Source organism: Panonychus citri, unplaced genomic scaffold (genome assembly GCF_014898815.1).
Source record: "Panonychus citri isolate SS breed McGregor unplaced genomic scaffold, ASM1489881v1 Contig00058, whole genome shotgun sequence".
NCBI lineage: Eukaryota > Metazoa > Arthropoda > Arachnida > Trombidiformes > Tetranychidae > Panonychus > Panonychus citri.
In genome coordinates, this window is record NW_026515463.1 from 18,241 (window position 1) to 35,225 (window position 16,985).

The window sequence follows — 16,985 nt, forward strand, 5'->3', positions numbered from 1 at the left end:
CTCGTCGGTTTTCCCGATTTTTTGACTGGAGTCGCTCAACTTTTGTTCAAAAAAGAGTATTCTTACGAATACAACTTTCCACAAAGTTGGTCAGAAGCTAAAGAAAGATTGACCAAAGACTTCACCCCAATAACCAACAACAACGATCAAAATAGTGAACTTCTGGATAAATCCAAGTCTCCTTTCTTGGTTTCACCCGATGAAGTTTGCCATAACATTGTAAAAGCACAACGAGAAAAAAGTGCGTCTGGATCTGCTACTATTGAAGTGATTTTGGATATAGCAAGTACACTTATTGAGACCGCTAGACATCTCAATACTCCTATCCAACCAAAGGACGAACCAAGCAAAGAACGTAAGATTATTTGTTACTTTTGCAAAGAACCTGGTCATATCCGACAGAACTGTCGACAACTTAAATATGAACGTACATTGGCTATCCTCAGTCCAACATGCGAAAGCTCATCTTCATCATTGAATTGGCGTTCAACTTCCTCTAAGACTAAAGGATCCAAGAAATCAACGACTTTGCAACAGTGAAAACTGAAACAAGGGTCTGTTTCAACTTCTAGTCTGGGGAAATGTAACGTAAATTTCGATCTAATTATTCATCACTAGTTACAAACCCGTACAAGGATAAATCCGTCCATTATCAATAATCAATAACCAATTAACCCCTATTTAGGATTACTTCCTTCCATAATCAATAAATTGTGTTAATCAATATATGGTCTTTACTATATTTGGATCGTAATCATTAATTACTAATCAACCTAAATCTTTATTACTAACCGACAAAGATGAATAAACCTTCGACTCACGAGACACTCGTGACTCTCGATGATCCTGTATAAAACCAGATCACTTACTAATAGAATGTTCACTTCTTTTAGAATCATCACAACATACAAGTTAAAACATTCTAATAGATTTCATCTTGTCATTATCCTTTTAATTAAGTTAACCCATTCCAATAATCTGTGTAATTCATTACAATCATTTAATCAACCATTGGATAATAAAAGTTCAATCGTATTAGTTAAAGTTCTTCTAATTGTGTTCTTACTTCATTTAATTCATTTAGCACTCATTAAGTAACTTTTTACGTTACAGTATGCAATCGAGCTGATCGAATGTTGCAAAGACCAAGAATCCTATGTAGTTAACACAACCAATACTACTACATGTAGTTATTGCTCTGGAATCACAAAGAGATTCAATTGATTTCGATTTTGTTTGCAATCGTGTACTTGAAGAGTATGAGAGACAAAAGTCGAAAAGTAATAATACCGAAGATGAGAATTCAGCTCTCAATGTCTCATTTAAAAATAAATCGAAGAAATTTAAAGGTAAATGTTTCAAATGTGGTAAAATAGTCATATTTCAAAGGATTGTCGTGTTAATATTAATAATATTAATAAATATGAAAAAGAAAAGAAAGACAATGAAGATAAACCTAAAGCTAATAGTGTCCAAAAGGAGTTGAAGCTCTTAGTGCTTATCATATGTCTGTTTCTGATAACGGTTGATTAGTTGATTCTGGAGCAACTAATCATATGTGTAAATATATTAATTTATTCACCAATTTGACTGAAAGTGAAGCTAAATCAGTAACTCTTGTTGATGGTAATCGAGTTAAAATTCACGGTGAAGATGATATTATGATTAAATTGCCCGGAATAGAAAAGAGAATCAAACTAACAGGTTGTCTATTCGTACCTGAATTAAGACATAATTTATTTTCTATTTCGAAAATGGTTGAAAAATGAGCTATTTTCGAAGATGATTCTGTTCGTGGCTTTCGTAATAATAATATTTTTGTTGCTCGAAAAGAAAATGGAGTTTTCAAAATTGATGATCAGCCAGAGAATAATATTGTTACAAATGATGAAGATGAAGAAGTTGTTTGGCATCAACGATTTGGTCATATTGGTCAAACTGGATTGAGAAAACTAATTGATAAAAAGGTGATACCAATTAAAAGGGAAACTGAAATAAACTGTAAAAGTTGTTTATTTGGAAAATAAACTAGAAAATCTTTCCCTGAATCAACAAGTCAATCAAATGAGATTCTTGATTTAGTTCATACTGATGTATGTGGACCAATGCCTACGAAATCAATTGGTGGTAATCAATATTTCATGACTTTTTTTGATGATTTTAGCCACTTCTCGTTTGTTTATTTCTTGAAAAAGAGAGATGAAGTTCAAAAGGTTATTGTTAATTTTGTAACTAATCAAAAGGGTAAAAGTATCAAGGTTATTCTTTCAGACTCAGCTCAAGAAAATAAGAAAAAAAATGTTGTCTCTTTTCTGGAGACTGAATCGTACCCTACTGGACATTACGAGAACATTACTCAACGGAGATAATTTGAGTAATGAGTTCTGGGCTGAAGCAACTCACGCAGCTAATTATTTGTTAAACTTGAGACCGTGTTCAAGTATTGATTTCAAGATTTCTTATGAAATCTGGTCAGGTAATCGAGCTGAGCATCTCAAGGTATTTGGTTGTATTTGTTTCGTTCATTGCATCAAAACGAGTGTTGAGATACCTTAAAGGTACAAATGAATTAGGTATTATTAATAATAATACTGACTCTGGTGATGGCTTAAATTTGATTGGTTACGTTTATTCTGATTGGGGTGGTAATTTAATTGATAGACATTCAATTACTGGTTATTTATTTTATTTGAATGGTAACTTATTATCTTGGTCAACCAGAAAGCAGATAACAGTAGCATTATCATCAACTGAGGTTGAATATATGGCCGAAACTGAAGCTACGAAAGAGGCAATTTGGTTGAAAATTTATTGCTAGAATTGGGTTACAAACTGAAATTACCTATTCAAATAAAATGTGATAATCAGGGAGCGATTAAGTTTGCTAAAAATCCTTTTTATCATTCGAGGACCAAGCACATCGATTTTAAACATCATTTTATTCGTGAGCAGATCAAAAACGGACTCATTGAATTGGTCTATGTACAGACAGATTATAATTTTGCTGATATTATGACAAAACCTTCGGCTGGTCCAAGATTTAATTCGTTAATTAAATCGTTAATTTCTTAAATTTAATTTATCAACAAGAGAGGGTGTTGAAGCAAATGCTTATCGATGTTGATTAATTAAATTATTATTAATCAATTATTATTATTATTATTATTATTTAAATACAAGTCAAGTTAATCAAACCAAAAATTAAAAATTTATTATGATTAAAATCAATGACCTTAAAATGACCTTTAAATGCTATCTTCGTTAAATGATCTCAATGACCATGAAAATCGTAGGGTCGAGCGCTTCAATTCTGTTTAGTCCTCTGGTCAAGTCTGACATTCATATGACTTTTAGTTCTGGAGATATTCAGTGTAATAGCCGTAGTGGATAAAAAACGTTGCATAATAATCACCATAATCTCGAATGTGGAGGATGGTCGCCGAATTTTAGTTTTGAGTTAAGAGTTGAAACTTTTTGTATTTGTAGGGCCACAAATATGAAGTCCAAATATATTTATTTTTTTCTGATCTGATCAGTAGTTTTCGAGAAAATCGAGTTCGAAGTTAAAACTTCAGGTCACTTTTTCTCAGCAACGATGAGTTTTTAGATCATAAAATTTTTATTTTATCGACAACTTTTCATGCCCTTACAGAAAATTAAATTTGTTTTGGTAAAAAAATATCCAAAGTGCTCCGGCCACAATTCCGTTGTATTTAAATAAATGGACGGCGATTAGGTTCAAGTGTCGAGAATGATCTGAAACTTATTTTTGAGGCTATCCTAGTATGGGTTAACATCGTGGATCGAGCACTTTTTTCATTTGATCAACAGTTTTACCGGAATGAGAAAGTGGCCTTTGATCTTCAAGGGCTAATATCTCCGAAACTAAAATAATTGGAGATGTCTAAATAAGTCAAATCATCGTCATTTAACCAAAGCTATCAGAAACAATAGTTTTTTGGCCTTAAAATACAGTCACTTTTGCTATAAATAGTTTGACAATGTTTGATGAAATAATATTTCATTCGAGCAAGCATAAAACATTTGGGTGTTTATAACTTGAGTGTAGTATAACTTTTAATTAACTTTAGTCTCAGCTAGACCATCACTTTTTAAGGCCAAAAAACTATTGCTTCTGATAGCTTTGGTTAAATGACGATGATTTGACTTATTTAGACATCTCCAAGTATTTTAGTTTCGAGATATTAGCCCTTGAAGATCAGGCCACTCTCTCATTCCGGTAAACTGTTGATCAAATGAAAAAGTGCTCGATCAACCATGTTAACCCATACTAGGATAGGCTCAAAATAAGTTTCAGAACATTCTCGGCACTTGGGACTAATCGTCCATTTATTTAAATACAACGGAATTGTGACCGAGCACTTTGGATATTTTTAACAAAACAAATTTAATTTTCTGTAAGGGCATGAAAAGTTGTCGATAAAATAAAATTTTATGATCTAAAACTCATCGTTGCTGAGAAAAGTGACCTGAAGTTTTAACTTCGAACTCGATTTTCTCGAAAAGGTAAGACTCTAGAACACCACCGTTCGCAAATCGTCTTGAAACTTTTCAGTGTATAGCCCTTAACATATAGGTCATACATATGGATGGAATTTCTGCGAAACTTTTGGTTCAGAAGATAAAGATAATCAAAAATACATTTTTACATAGGAGTCTATGGAGAAAATAAAAGTTTTCTACAGCATGTCAAAAAATTTCTAGAACAATGTATTTGATACCATGTATACATATAGGTATGATGAGTTCATGTGTAAAAATTCAAGGTTCTGGGTGCCTTGGTGTGTAGGTAAAATTGCATGAAAAGTGTATTTTCAATGTTTTCTTAGATTACTATTGAACCGTGAGTCAGGCACACTCAAAATTTAGTGCATATTATTCTCAAGATCAAACTTACTAGTCAAGGTCATTTCAAGGTCATCGAAGGAGTTTCAAATTTTTAACCTGTGAACAGCAATTTAATTGTGTTGAAGTTAAGGAGGATGGTCGCCGAATTTTAGTTTTGAGTTAAGAGTTGAAACTTTTTGTATTTGTAGGGCCACAAATATGAAGTCCAAATATATTTATTTTTTTCTGATCTGATCAGTAGTTTTCGAGAAAATCGAGTTCGAAGTTAAAACTTCAGGTCACTTTTTCTCAGCAACGATGAGTTTTTAGATCATGAAATTTTTATTTTATCGACAACTTTTCATGCCCTTACAGAAAATTAAATTTGTTTTGTTAAAAAAATATCCAAAGTGCTCCGGTCACAATTCCGTTGTATTTAAATAAATGGACGGCGATTAGTCCCAAGTGTCGAGAATGATCTGAAACTTATTTTTGAGGCTATCCTAGTATGGGTTAACATCGTGGATCGAGCACTTTTTTCATTTGATCAACAGTTTTACCGGAATGAGAAAGTGGCCTTTGATCTTCAAGGGCTAATATCTCCGAAACTAAAATAATTGGAGATGTCTAAATAAATCAAATCATCGTCATTTAACCAAAGCTATCAGAAAAAATAGTTTTTTGGCCTTAAAATACAGTCACTTTTGCTAAAAATAGTTTGACAATGTTTGATGAAATAGTATTTCATTCGAGCAAGCATAAAACATTTGGGTGTTTATAACTTGAGTGTAGTATAACTTTTAATTAACTTTAGTCTCAGCTAGACCATCACTTTTTAAGGCCAAAAAACTATTGTTTCTGATAGCTTTGGTTAAATGACGATGATTTGACTTATTTAGACATCTCCAATTATTTTAGTTTCGGAGATATTAGCCCTTGAAGATCAAAGGCCACTCTCTCATTCCGGTAAAACTGTTGATCAAACGAAAAAAGTGCTTGATCAACCATGTTAACCCATACTAGGATAGGCTCAAAAATAAGTTTCAGAACATTCTCGGCACTTGGGACTAATCGCCGTCCATTTATTTAAATACAACGGAATTGTGACCGGAGCACTTTGGATATTTTTTTAACAAAACAAATTTAATTTTCTGTAAGGGCATGAAAAGTTGTCGATAAAATAAAAATTTTATGATCTAAAAACTCATCGTTGCTGAGAAAAAGTGACCTGAAGTTTTAACTTCGAACTCGATTTTCTCGAAAAGGTAAGACTCTAGAACACCACCGTTCGCAAATCGTCTTGAAACTTTTTCAGTGTATAGCCCTTAACATATAGGTCATACATATGGATGGAATTTCTGCGGAAACTTTTGGTTCAGAAGATAAAGATAATCAAAAATACATTTTTACATAGGAGTCTATGGAGAAAATAAAAGTTTTCTACAGCATGTCAAAAAATTTCTAGAACAATGTATTTGATACCATGTATATATAGGTATGATGAGTTCATGTAAAAATTCAAGGTTCTGGGTGCCTTGTGTAGGTAAAATTGCATGAAAAGTGTATTTTCAATGTTTTCTTAGATTACTATTGAACCGTGAGTCAGGCACACTCAAAATTTAGTGCATATTATTCTCAAGATCAAACTTACTAGTCAAGGTCATTTCAAGGTCATCGAAGGAGTTTCAAATTTTTAACCTGTGAACAGCAATTTAATTGTGTTGAAGTTAAGGAGGATGGTCGCCGAATTTTAGTTTTGAGTTAAGAGTTGAAACTTTTGTATTAGAATACAAATATGAAGTCCAAATATATTTATTTTTTTCTGATCTGATCAGTAGTTTTCGAGAAAATCGAGTTCGAAGTTAAAACTTCAGGTCACTTTTTCTCAGCAACGATGAGTTTTTAGATCATGAAATTTTTATTTTATCGACAACTTTTCATGCCCTTACAGAAAATTAAATTTGTTTTGTTAAAAAAATATCCAAAGTGCTCCGGTCACAATTCCGTTGTATTTAAATAAATGGACGGCGATTAGTCCCAAGTGTCGAGAATGATCTGAAACTTATTTTTGAGGCTATCCTAGTATGGGTTAACATCGTGGATCGAGCACTTTTTTCATTTGATCAACAGTTTTACCGGAATGAGAAAGTGGCCTTTGATCTTCAAGGGCTAATATCTCCGAAACTAAAATACTTGGAGATGTCTGAATAATTCAAATAATCGTCATTTAACCGAGGCTATCAGGAGCAATAGTTTTTTGGCCTTAAAATACAGTCACTTTTGCTAAAAATAGTTTGACAATGTTTGATGAAATAGTATTTCATTCGAGCAAGCATAAAACATTTGGGTGTTTATAACTTGAGTGTAGTATAACTTTTAATTAACTTTAGTCTCAGCTAGACCATCACTTTTTAAGGCCAAAAAACTATTGCTCCTGATAGCCTCGGTTAAATGACGATTATTTGAATTATTCAGACATCTCCAAGTATTTTAGTTTCGGAGATATTAGCCCTTGAAGATCAAAGGCCACTTTCTCATTCCGGTAAAACTGTTGATCAAACGAAAAAGTGCTTGATCAACCATGTTAACCCATACTAGGATAGGCTCAAAATAAGTTTCAGAACATTCTCGGCACTTGGGACTAATCGTCCATTTATTTAAATACAACGGAATTGTGACCGGAGCACTTTGGATATTTTTAACAAAACAAATTTAATTTTCTGTAAGGCATGAAAAGTTGTCGATAAAATAAAATTATGATCTAAAACTCATCGTTGCTGAGAAAAGTGACCTGAAGTTTTAACTGAACTCGATTTTCTCGAAAACTACTGATCAGATCAGAAAAAAATAAATATATTTGGACTTCATATTTGTGGCCCTACAAATACAAAAAGTTTCAACTCTTAACTCAAAACTAAAATTCGGCGACCATCCTCCTTAACTTCAACACAATTAAATTGCTGTTCACAGGTTAAAAATTTGAAACTCCTTCGATGACCTTGAAATGACCTTGACTAGTAAGTTTGATCTTGAGAATAATATGCACTAAATTTTGAGTGTGACTCACGGTTCAATAGTAATCTAAGAAAACATTGAAAATACACTTTTCATGCAATTTTACCTACACACCAAGGCACCCAGAACCTTGAATTTTCACACATGAACTCATCATACCTATATGTATACATGGTATCAAATACATTGTTCTAGAAATTTTTTGACATGCTGTAGAAAACTTTTATTTTCTCCATAGACTCCTATGTAAAAATGTATTTTTGATTATCTTTATCTTCTGAACCAAAAGTTTCCGCAGAAATTCCATCCATATGTATGACCTATATGTTAAGGGCTATACACTGAAAAAGTTTCAAGACGATTTGCGAACGGTGGTGTTCTAGAGTCTTACCGAAATTTTTGATGAAGATGAGTATATACAATGGAATGATTCAATTTTTTTGCGTTTTTGCAATTTCTTGATTTTTTTGTTTTTTGTAACTTTTTCTCATGAAGATACTACTATATATATACATGATTAACGATCTTGTGAGGTCCAATAAGCTTTATCTGCGTCGCTGACTTCCGCACTAGCCATAATTGCCGCTATTCGCTGTTTTATTGTGGCGAATACATCCTTCATGAATTTCAGCGTAGCTGAGACTCGCGTTATTCTGGGATACAGTATGCTTAAATCATATATGCTCATTAGGAACCATATATGCCTCGAATAAACTCTCCGTTGAACACGAGTTAGGTGTTCATGAAGATCTTCGTAGTTTCCAACCAAAGAAAACATTCTTCTGAGGACTTTCCTTATAGCTAAATAGTACATGAACATACTTCGCGATGATTTTATTTTACTTTCAATTCTAACTAGCTGTTGGACACCGCTCTCTACGTTGGCAATTGGGATATCCTCTCTTTCCGCATCTTCATTATAATTATTTAATGATTCTAAGAATATACCCCAATGGTCTATGTTTCTCTCTCGAGGGACTCTTGCTCGGCGCGGAGCGACGTTAGATTGCGCTACCTCTTCGACCCCAGCAATGGGAATATCTTCCTCATGCAGCTCTTCTGCACACTCTTGCTCTTCCATTTCTTGCCCAAGGAGCCCGTCGATCTCTAAGACGTCTACATAATTGGGGATAATTTTTCTAAATAAATGATTATATCTTTCTATTCTACCTGCTCGATGCTGAGCTGGTAGAGCTTGCATGGGCTCAGTAAAGAAGCTTCTTATTCTATTTGCTAATTATAATGAAGGTTGAATATTGGCCATTGTAAATATTTTCAGTAAATTGTAACAAGACCGATAGCAATACCAAGGGAAGAGTTGGAACAAAAAACCACAAAAAAGGAGGAATATGGAAGTAAACAAAAATCGCGATAAATTACCGAGAAGATCAAAAATGGTCTGGTCAAGTCTGACATTCATATGACTTTTAGTTCTGGCGATATTCAGTGTAATAGCCGTAGTGGATAAAAAACGCCCTGTATATAGCTTTATATACAATGCATACCGAGACGGGGGCAACCCTGTGCGGTTATTTATTGTATATAAAGATATCGTTGATTGTGAATCAACTTTTGTTATAATATGAATAACCGAGACGGGGGCAACCCTGTGCGGTGCATCGTTAGTGTTTACGTGATTTGTTATTACTAATGCTAATATTTTTGCTACATTCTGTATCTTGTTTATTTATCTAGTCAAGAAGATAAAACTAATTTTCAACATCAATAAATAATTAACCGTTGAGATTATTGATTGTAACAATCTTCGACTGACCTTTATACTGGTCATTATCTCACTTATTGTGCAAGGTTATCAAACCATATTAATTATCACCGGTGTGGCAATTGTTTAATCAACTATATGATAGAACACAAAATCCATCGATACTTTTTTCTCATTGATTCTCAGTGTTGAATTTTCATTTTGATTATTTTTTCTGTTCATTTTGATTGAACTTTAAGGTGTCGTCATGTCTTCGTGGATGTCGCTCGTTTCGTCAAGCTTATTGCTCAGAAGGAGAAGGGTCGCCCAATTTTAGTTTTGAGTTAAGAGTTGAAATTTTGTGCATTTGGAGGGCCACAAATATGAAGTCCAAATATATTTATTTATTTTTTCCTGATCTGATCAGTAGTTTTTGAGAAAATCGAGTTCGAAGTTAAAACTTCATGTCACTTTTTCTAAGCAACGATAAGTTTTTAATAGATCATGAAATTTTTACTTTATCGACAACTTTTCATGCCCTTACAGAAAATTAAATTTGTTTTGTTAAAAAAATATCCAAAGTGCTCCGGTCACAATTCCGTTGTATTTAAATAAATGGACGGCGATTAGTCCCAAGTGCCGAGAATGTTCTGAAACTTATTTTTGAGACTATCCTAGTATGGGTTAACATGGTTGATCAAGCACTTTTTTCGTTTGATCAACAGTTTTACCGGAATGAGAGAGTGGCCTTTGATCTTCGAGGCCTAATATCTCCGAAACTACTACTAGTACAATACTTGGAGATGTAATCGTGACTGTGAATGACTCTAAATAAGTCAAATCGCTGTCATTTAACCAAGGCTATCAGAAGCAATAGTTTTTTGGCCTTAAAAAGTAATGATCTAGCTTAGACTAAAGTTATTGGATTATCAAGTATCAACTCGCAAGGCGAGGGACCTTTGACCCTCTTGAATGTCACTACACCATTTTTCAATGAAACTGAAGGTCTAACTGATCTGACAGTTCCACCATATCTACTTGTCTCCTCGAATCGGTCAGTTTACAATTACTCAACTGACCTTATGGATGGGTCAACACTTTTTAGTCTAGATAGTGATGATAATGTCACAATTGTGTCCGTTGATTTGCATATTAAACGTAAATTGGTTTTAATTGCTTTGTCTAATGGAACCATTTGGAAGATTGATAACAATTTAGGCAATCAAGTTGATTCTAAGCCTCGAGTATCCATTTTACCGTTACCAGTTCCTGGTGATCATTGGCCAAGTGCCATTAACAAAATAGCCATTGATTGGGTTCATGATATTGTTTATATGCTTTTCGATTCATCAATTGGTTGTTTCAATTTAGATGAATTAACAATTTCATTCACATGGTGTTTACCTAGTTTAATCAGTGGAGCCAAAGATTTACATGTTGATCCAGTTAACAAATATCTCTATTGGTCCATTTCCAATCCATTTGATAGAAGTGGACTCTACCGAACCTCTTTGATCAAGTTACCGAGGCCCAATTCTGTTTCCAACGGTAAACCGGAAATCATTCGTTTTCTCCGAGATCCATTGACCAAAATATTCACCATTGATTATTCACGAAAACGTATTTACTTTCCTCACAATGAGACGATCTGGTCAACATCTATGGACGGAACCAATGTGACCAATATAAGACCAAATGTTGTCGCCTCTCGATTCAAAGACGTTGCTGGTTTGGTTCACCATGATGATACATTTTACTGGATCTCAGGAACTGAATTGTGCAAGGAAGAGGTTAATCCAGATGGAGAGGAGATTTATCATAATTCATTCGCTTTGGATGACAAATTAATCTCCCTTGTTTTGGTCCATCCAACGGTTCAACCGATGCCCTTTGTCCACTCAACTGCTGACCATGAGATCTTGATTATTCATCCTTCATCTTCAGCCGATTTCAAGACTCTTTGTTTGACTATTCTTGGATCATTAATGTTTTTTATTATTTTGCTTTTTGTTGCCAGAAAAGGTAAAATAATTAACAATTACTAATGAAATGATTACTTAACTGCTTGTCTTGGCTTTAAATCTTTAATTGTTTGCTAATTGCTTGTTTTACTCCTTTTCCTTCCATTAACCACTTTAACCCTAAACCCTTAATAATCTAGTCATGAAATCGCAAACTAATGAGAAAGAAGTTCTCAAGGAATCTGAACGAGGACATGAACGAAATCTAATCAGCTTGACCTTCCAGATCATCCCCATGAAGACAATAGACTCTATCTACCAGGGTAAGTTTATTGCAATTTAAACGATTCACAAAGATACTTGATCAAAGAAAATAATCATTTGATTACTCGTTCATCATTATTATTAACAGAGATACTGGAATAGAAAATGAATTGTCGTCCATCAGATTAATTTCACCAAGCCAATTCAAACAAACAGATCGTTTGGGTTGTGGAGCTTTTGGTCAAGTATTTCGTGGCTTGTTCACTGATCCTGAGCTTGTCGGAAGCCTCGATGCTTCATTGCCCGTTGCGATAAAGGTAATTCTCTTTAATTCTAATGGCTGATCAATTATACCATTAATAACACTAATTGAGTTGATTTTTTCACAGAAATTAAAATCAGATGCATCAGAACAAGAAAAAGATGATTTCATGAAAGAGGCTAAAATCATGGGGAACTTCAAACATCCACATATTCTTAAAGTTCTTGGTGTTTGTCTTGATCCGGGAAATAATTCCATTTTATTAGAGCTCATGGAGGGAGGCGATCTTCTTTCGTATCTTCGAGATGAGAGACCGACAGAAAAGAAACAGTGTGATTTGACTTTAGATGATCTTCTCAGTATCTGTGTGGATGTTGCTAAAGGTTGCCAATATTTGGAAGCGATGCACTTTGTTCACAGAGATTTGGCCGCTCGAAATTGTCTTGTTTCGAGCAAAAACCGTGAATCAAGAATCGTTAAAATCGGTGACTTTGGTCTAGCTCGAGATATTTATAAAAATGATTATTATCGTAAAGAGGGCGAGGGTTTGCTGCCAGTTCGATGGATGGCCCCGGAAAGTTTAGTTTACGCCATTTTCACGACCCAATCGGATGTTTGGTCATTCGGTGTTCTACTTTGGGAAGTTATGACTTTAGGTCAACAACCATACCCAGCTCGTAGTAATCAAGAAGTATTGAACCATGTTCGAAGTGGTGGTCGACCTGAAAGGCCACCAAACTGTTTAGAGGAGATGTAAGTGTTTAAAATCATCCGAGTCGAATAAACTGAACTCTCAATTTGATTGATTTCTCTCTCAATAGGTTCCTTTTGATGAATCAATGCTGGTGTTACAATTCAGACATGAGACCAACATTTATGTCTTGTCTCAATTATCTGGAGGAATTAAAACTTAAATTGTCATCAGGAGACGGAATCATCACAAGTTTTTCAAACCACAGCTACTACACCAACGGTAAATCAGTTGCTTGTTTGTTAATTTACTTTTGCACCATCAAGATTTTATTGAATCCAATCTCCATCTCTCTCTCTTTAATTAATCGTCTTGATTATCGCACTTTCTTTTCTTTTTTTTAATCTAATTGGATATTCTGGTGTCTTTAAATCGCATGTTGTTTCGAAAAATGTAAATCATTAGATTTACGTTCAAGTTGCACTTTTTTCTCTCTCTCTCTCTCTCTCGATCACAATTAACACATTCCCTGTTGCTTTATGCTTTTGTGATGTCCAGTGTTTGTCTCGCTTTTTGTTTCCTTTAATTTTTCTTTGATTGTCGATTAACCATCTAATATAATGTCGATAAAATCTAACACATTGACGTTCGCTGGTGCGTTTTAACCTTCCCCTGCAGGAGCCTTTGATAATTTTGGATTCTATTTGGAAGATCGACTTTTCTCTAGGCCATTAAACGATATCCAAAGCGTTAACTTTCCTTACATCGTAGTTTAACCAATTGCTTGATGATCATCTAATCATCAACTGGATCTCTAACAATAACCGGTGAAACCTTCGGGTCAAAGTAATCAACATTTTATCTGCTTAATTAATCACTTTTCGAACATGAAAATATACGAAACATGCGATTTAAAAGAATTGAAATTATCGTAGAGCTTATGCTCTCCGGTTTCGCTTGATTCTTTGTTAATAGAATATCAGCTTTTTTACTGTACATACTTAGTTTGACGAACACCGCAAATTATTAGTATATTTCTCGTTCTAATTTTAATTTTCTTCGTTCCCTAACAGGAGCATCTTCAGAGTTGAGATTTTCTACCTGTGGAGACTCTAGTGGTTTCAATAGTGCTTTCAATAGTACCATGGACACAGCGACAACTTATTGTGCTTCATCTCGAGCTGAGAGCGTCCATTCAAAATACCTCAACATATCAGTTGATCACGAAGGTTACGAAATACCGATTCCTGGATGTTCAGGTGCTTGTGGCTTGAGTCATTCTTTTGACCAGCAATGTAGACCTCGACAAAGTGATATTGACCATCAAAATGGTCAAATGTTTTCTGCGCTTGTGAATACTCGTCGAAACAATGGGTCTCGTCTTCATTGTACCAAATCTATTAACGGATCACCACCGCCAACATATTCACAGTTATTTTTAAGCTCATCTGCAGGAACGGGAAATGAATCACCAGAGAGTTGCCAAGGCTCACCAGGAGCAATTTCCGAAGTAAATTCAATAACAGATCAAATTAGCGCAGAGACGAGCAATCAAACTGGAAGCACTGAGAGTTTAGATGAAGGTTCTGAAATGACCTCAGTAACAACAGCTCTTCTTAAACCTGGTTTGACCAACCAACATCCGGTTCATATCTATCGTAACCTCAGTGACCTGATGTACGTCAACGATTTGGCATCTCTGTTGGAGACAATGCCGTTACCACTGCCTGCACTGATACCATCATCTTCGAAGCCAAAGCCTATGATAAATGCAGTTTCTAACGCCAATTATGATGAACTTTTTTCCAGAGAAAAGCCAAATGTTGATACGATATTCACCAATTTATACACCAATTGGAAACCACAATCAATATCTCCAGAGCCATTTTCCACCACCAACAATGTAGTCACCGAGCTTCAAACGAATCCTCTTCAACCGCCAAAGGAAAAGGTTCCCATGTGTTCATCGGGACCAACAGTTTCATCTCAAGTTGAATCTGCTGAGAAAGAAAGAGAAAATGAAGAAAAATTAGAACCAATTGATCATCTGGTAGTCAAAAACTATTCTTTTGATGAAACTTGAGACATTGTCTCATCTAATCAACTAATTACAGTTTTCTATTCATTGTTAATCAAAATTTCCAATAAAAAATATTCTTATTGTGTATATATTTTTTTACAAAAATCAAGCCAATGCAAAAGCTCAACATTGTCAATCTTGTTATCATTTAAAATTTCAATAAATATTTTCTATTTTCTGGTATTTTGGAAAAATGTCTCATGTTCTTTTAAACAAAACTGACAATCTACTTACCCAGATTTCCATTCCAACTGAGAAAGTTAACACAATTTCTTGTAATTACTAAGAAAAGATTAAATTAACAAAATATTGGCTCACAAATTAACAGTGGGAAAGAAAAAATTTAGTTTCAGAGAAAACCGGGCCAACATTGGGAAAGGATCAAGATTTGTCCGTAAGTTCAACTTTTCTACTTTCAGTTGACTTTTTTTCGGCTCACGATTAGCGGGATCTTAATTCTAAATTAGAATTTCTAATATTAATTAGTTAATCTGTTAATCACAAACCAGAACAAATAAATGAAAAAGAAAACCAGTGGTGCCATCTACTGGTTTTCTTTTATTCTTTGAAACGAATGAAAAGAAAAGGGGGAGAAGTATAATGAGAATGAGCAGTTTAATGTTGGGTAGGATTACCTTTTCTCCTCTAAATTTTCCTTTAATTAAGTGATTTCTCAGATAAATTTCACTGGTGCTGATGTTTAAATGATATAAATCGAAGGTAAGTAGCTAAGTTATAAAAAAAAAACAATTGAACAAAACACAAATGAACACAGACCCAAACAACGTGCTTTCAGCATTTCTCACAGAAATGAAATGTCTCATCAACTTCTTTTTCGATCTAGATTAATTTTGCCCAAAACTGTATATTTTATTATTTGTATTATATTATTCTGTAAATTATTTTGTAAATTATTTTGTAAATTATTTTGTAAATTATTTTGTAAATTATTTTGTAAATTATTTTGTAAATTATTCTGTAAATTATTTTGTAAATTATTTTGTAAACTATTATTATGTAAATTTAAATCTCCTGTATCTTACGCGGTTGAACATATGACCGCTCGAGGGCAGCACTTTGAGGCTGCTCAGTCGTATGAGGACCGTAAAGGTCCCTCCTTAAGGAGTAATAAAATCTAGGAATCCGAAAAAGTGAAGATAATCATTTTTGGGTTGAGTGTTAATTAGATTTTGTTATTCTAATTTTCTCCTGTTAAATTAATTTTAATTGTTTCACTTACATTGTAAAACTTGATTTCTATTTGTATGTTACTGAGATTGATGATTCTTGCGTTTAAAGTGATTATCATTGATCAATTACAACCTTGTCTTTTGATAAAAACAAACATGATTATGATTTTAATTATGATTATGATTGAGATGATCTCACCAACAATAATAATAATCAGATAAATGAATAAGATTGTTTGTTTACAATGATTATTACAAAGGAGGGTTAGTAAATTAATCAACTGACCCATGAGGGTCATTCATGAGAGTTAATCAAAAGTGATTATCACCGATATTTAATTTCAGTTAACAACGAGATTAAATAATAACTTCCATTGGTTGAATGTCCAATTGAAACAATTAAACTTTCTTTTCTTCAACGATTGTTGATTAACAAACTACCGATCATCTATCATCATCAACGGGATTGCAAACTCTTGCTGTGGACACTGGACACTGGACACAATAGACTAATTGTTTGATTAACAATCGTTAAGATCGGAAAGGGTAACAACCCATAAATTGATTGTTACTAATTGAATAATGTTAATCAACTTGTTTCCTTCAATATTCAATCCCATTGATTACATTCTAACTTCACCTTCTTTTAATTACTTGATTGATTGTTATTCTTAATTACAATGACCTTTTAATACATTGAAAATGTAAATGTACAGTAAATTTAAGTCTTTTGGTATAATCAGTTTCATTTTTGATCATTAACCAGATCAAATTAATTCAATTGCGGCATCAAATGGCTATTATTGTTTTCTTACTGGTATCAAATTAATCATCATTAATAATGGTCAACGTTAATCAATGACCAACAATCAACATTGCAATAGAGTATTTATTATTAATAGTGAATATGTACAATAAAAACAAGAAACCACAGTAATTTAATTCAATCAATCAGAATTTAACTATAATCTC

At 33.6% G+C, this 16,985-nt stretch overlaps 1 protein-coding gene across 1 annotated transcript; it reads left to right on the plus strand.

Moving 5' to 3' along the window:
• Window positions 1–10,254: 10,254 nt before the first annotated feature.
• On the plus strand, window positions 10,255–15,006 carry LOC128385922 (uncharacterized). The gene is given in 8 exon segments (XM_053344853.1): window positions 10,255–10,353; window positions 10,477–11,587; window positions 11,727–11,801; window positions 11,804–11,849; window positions 11,939–12,107; window positions 12,180–12,805; window positions 12,874–13,025; window positions 13,817–15,006. Coding segments are annotated over 8 exon segments (3,288 nt in total). The 3' UTR covers window positions 14,827–15,006.
• The last annotated feature ends 1,979 nt before the right edge of the window (window positions 15,007–16,985 follow it).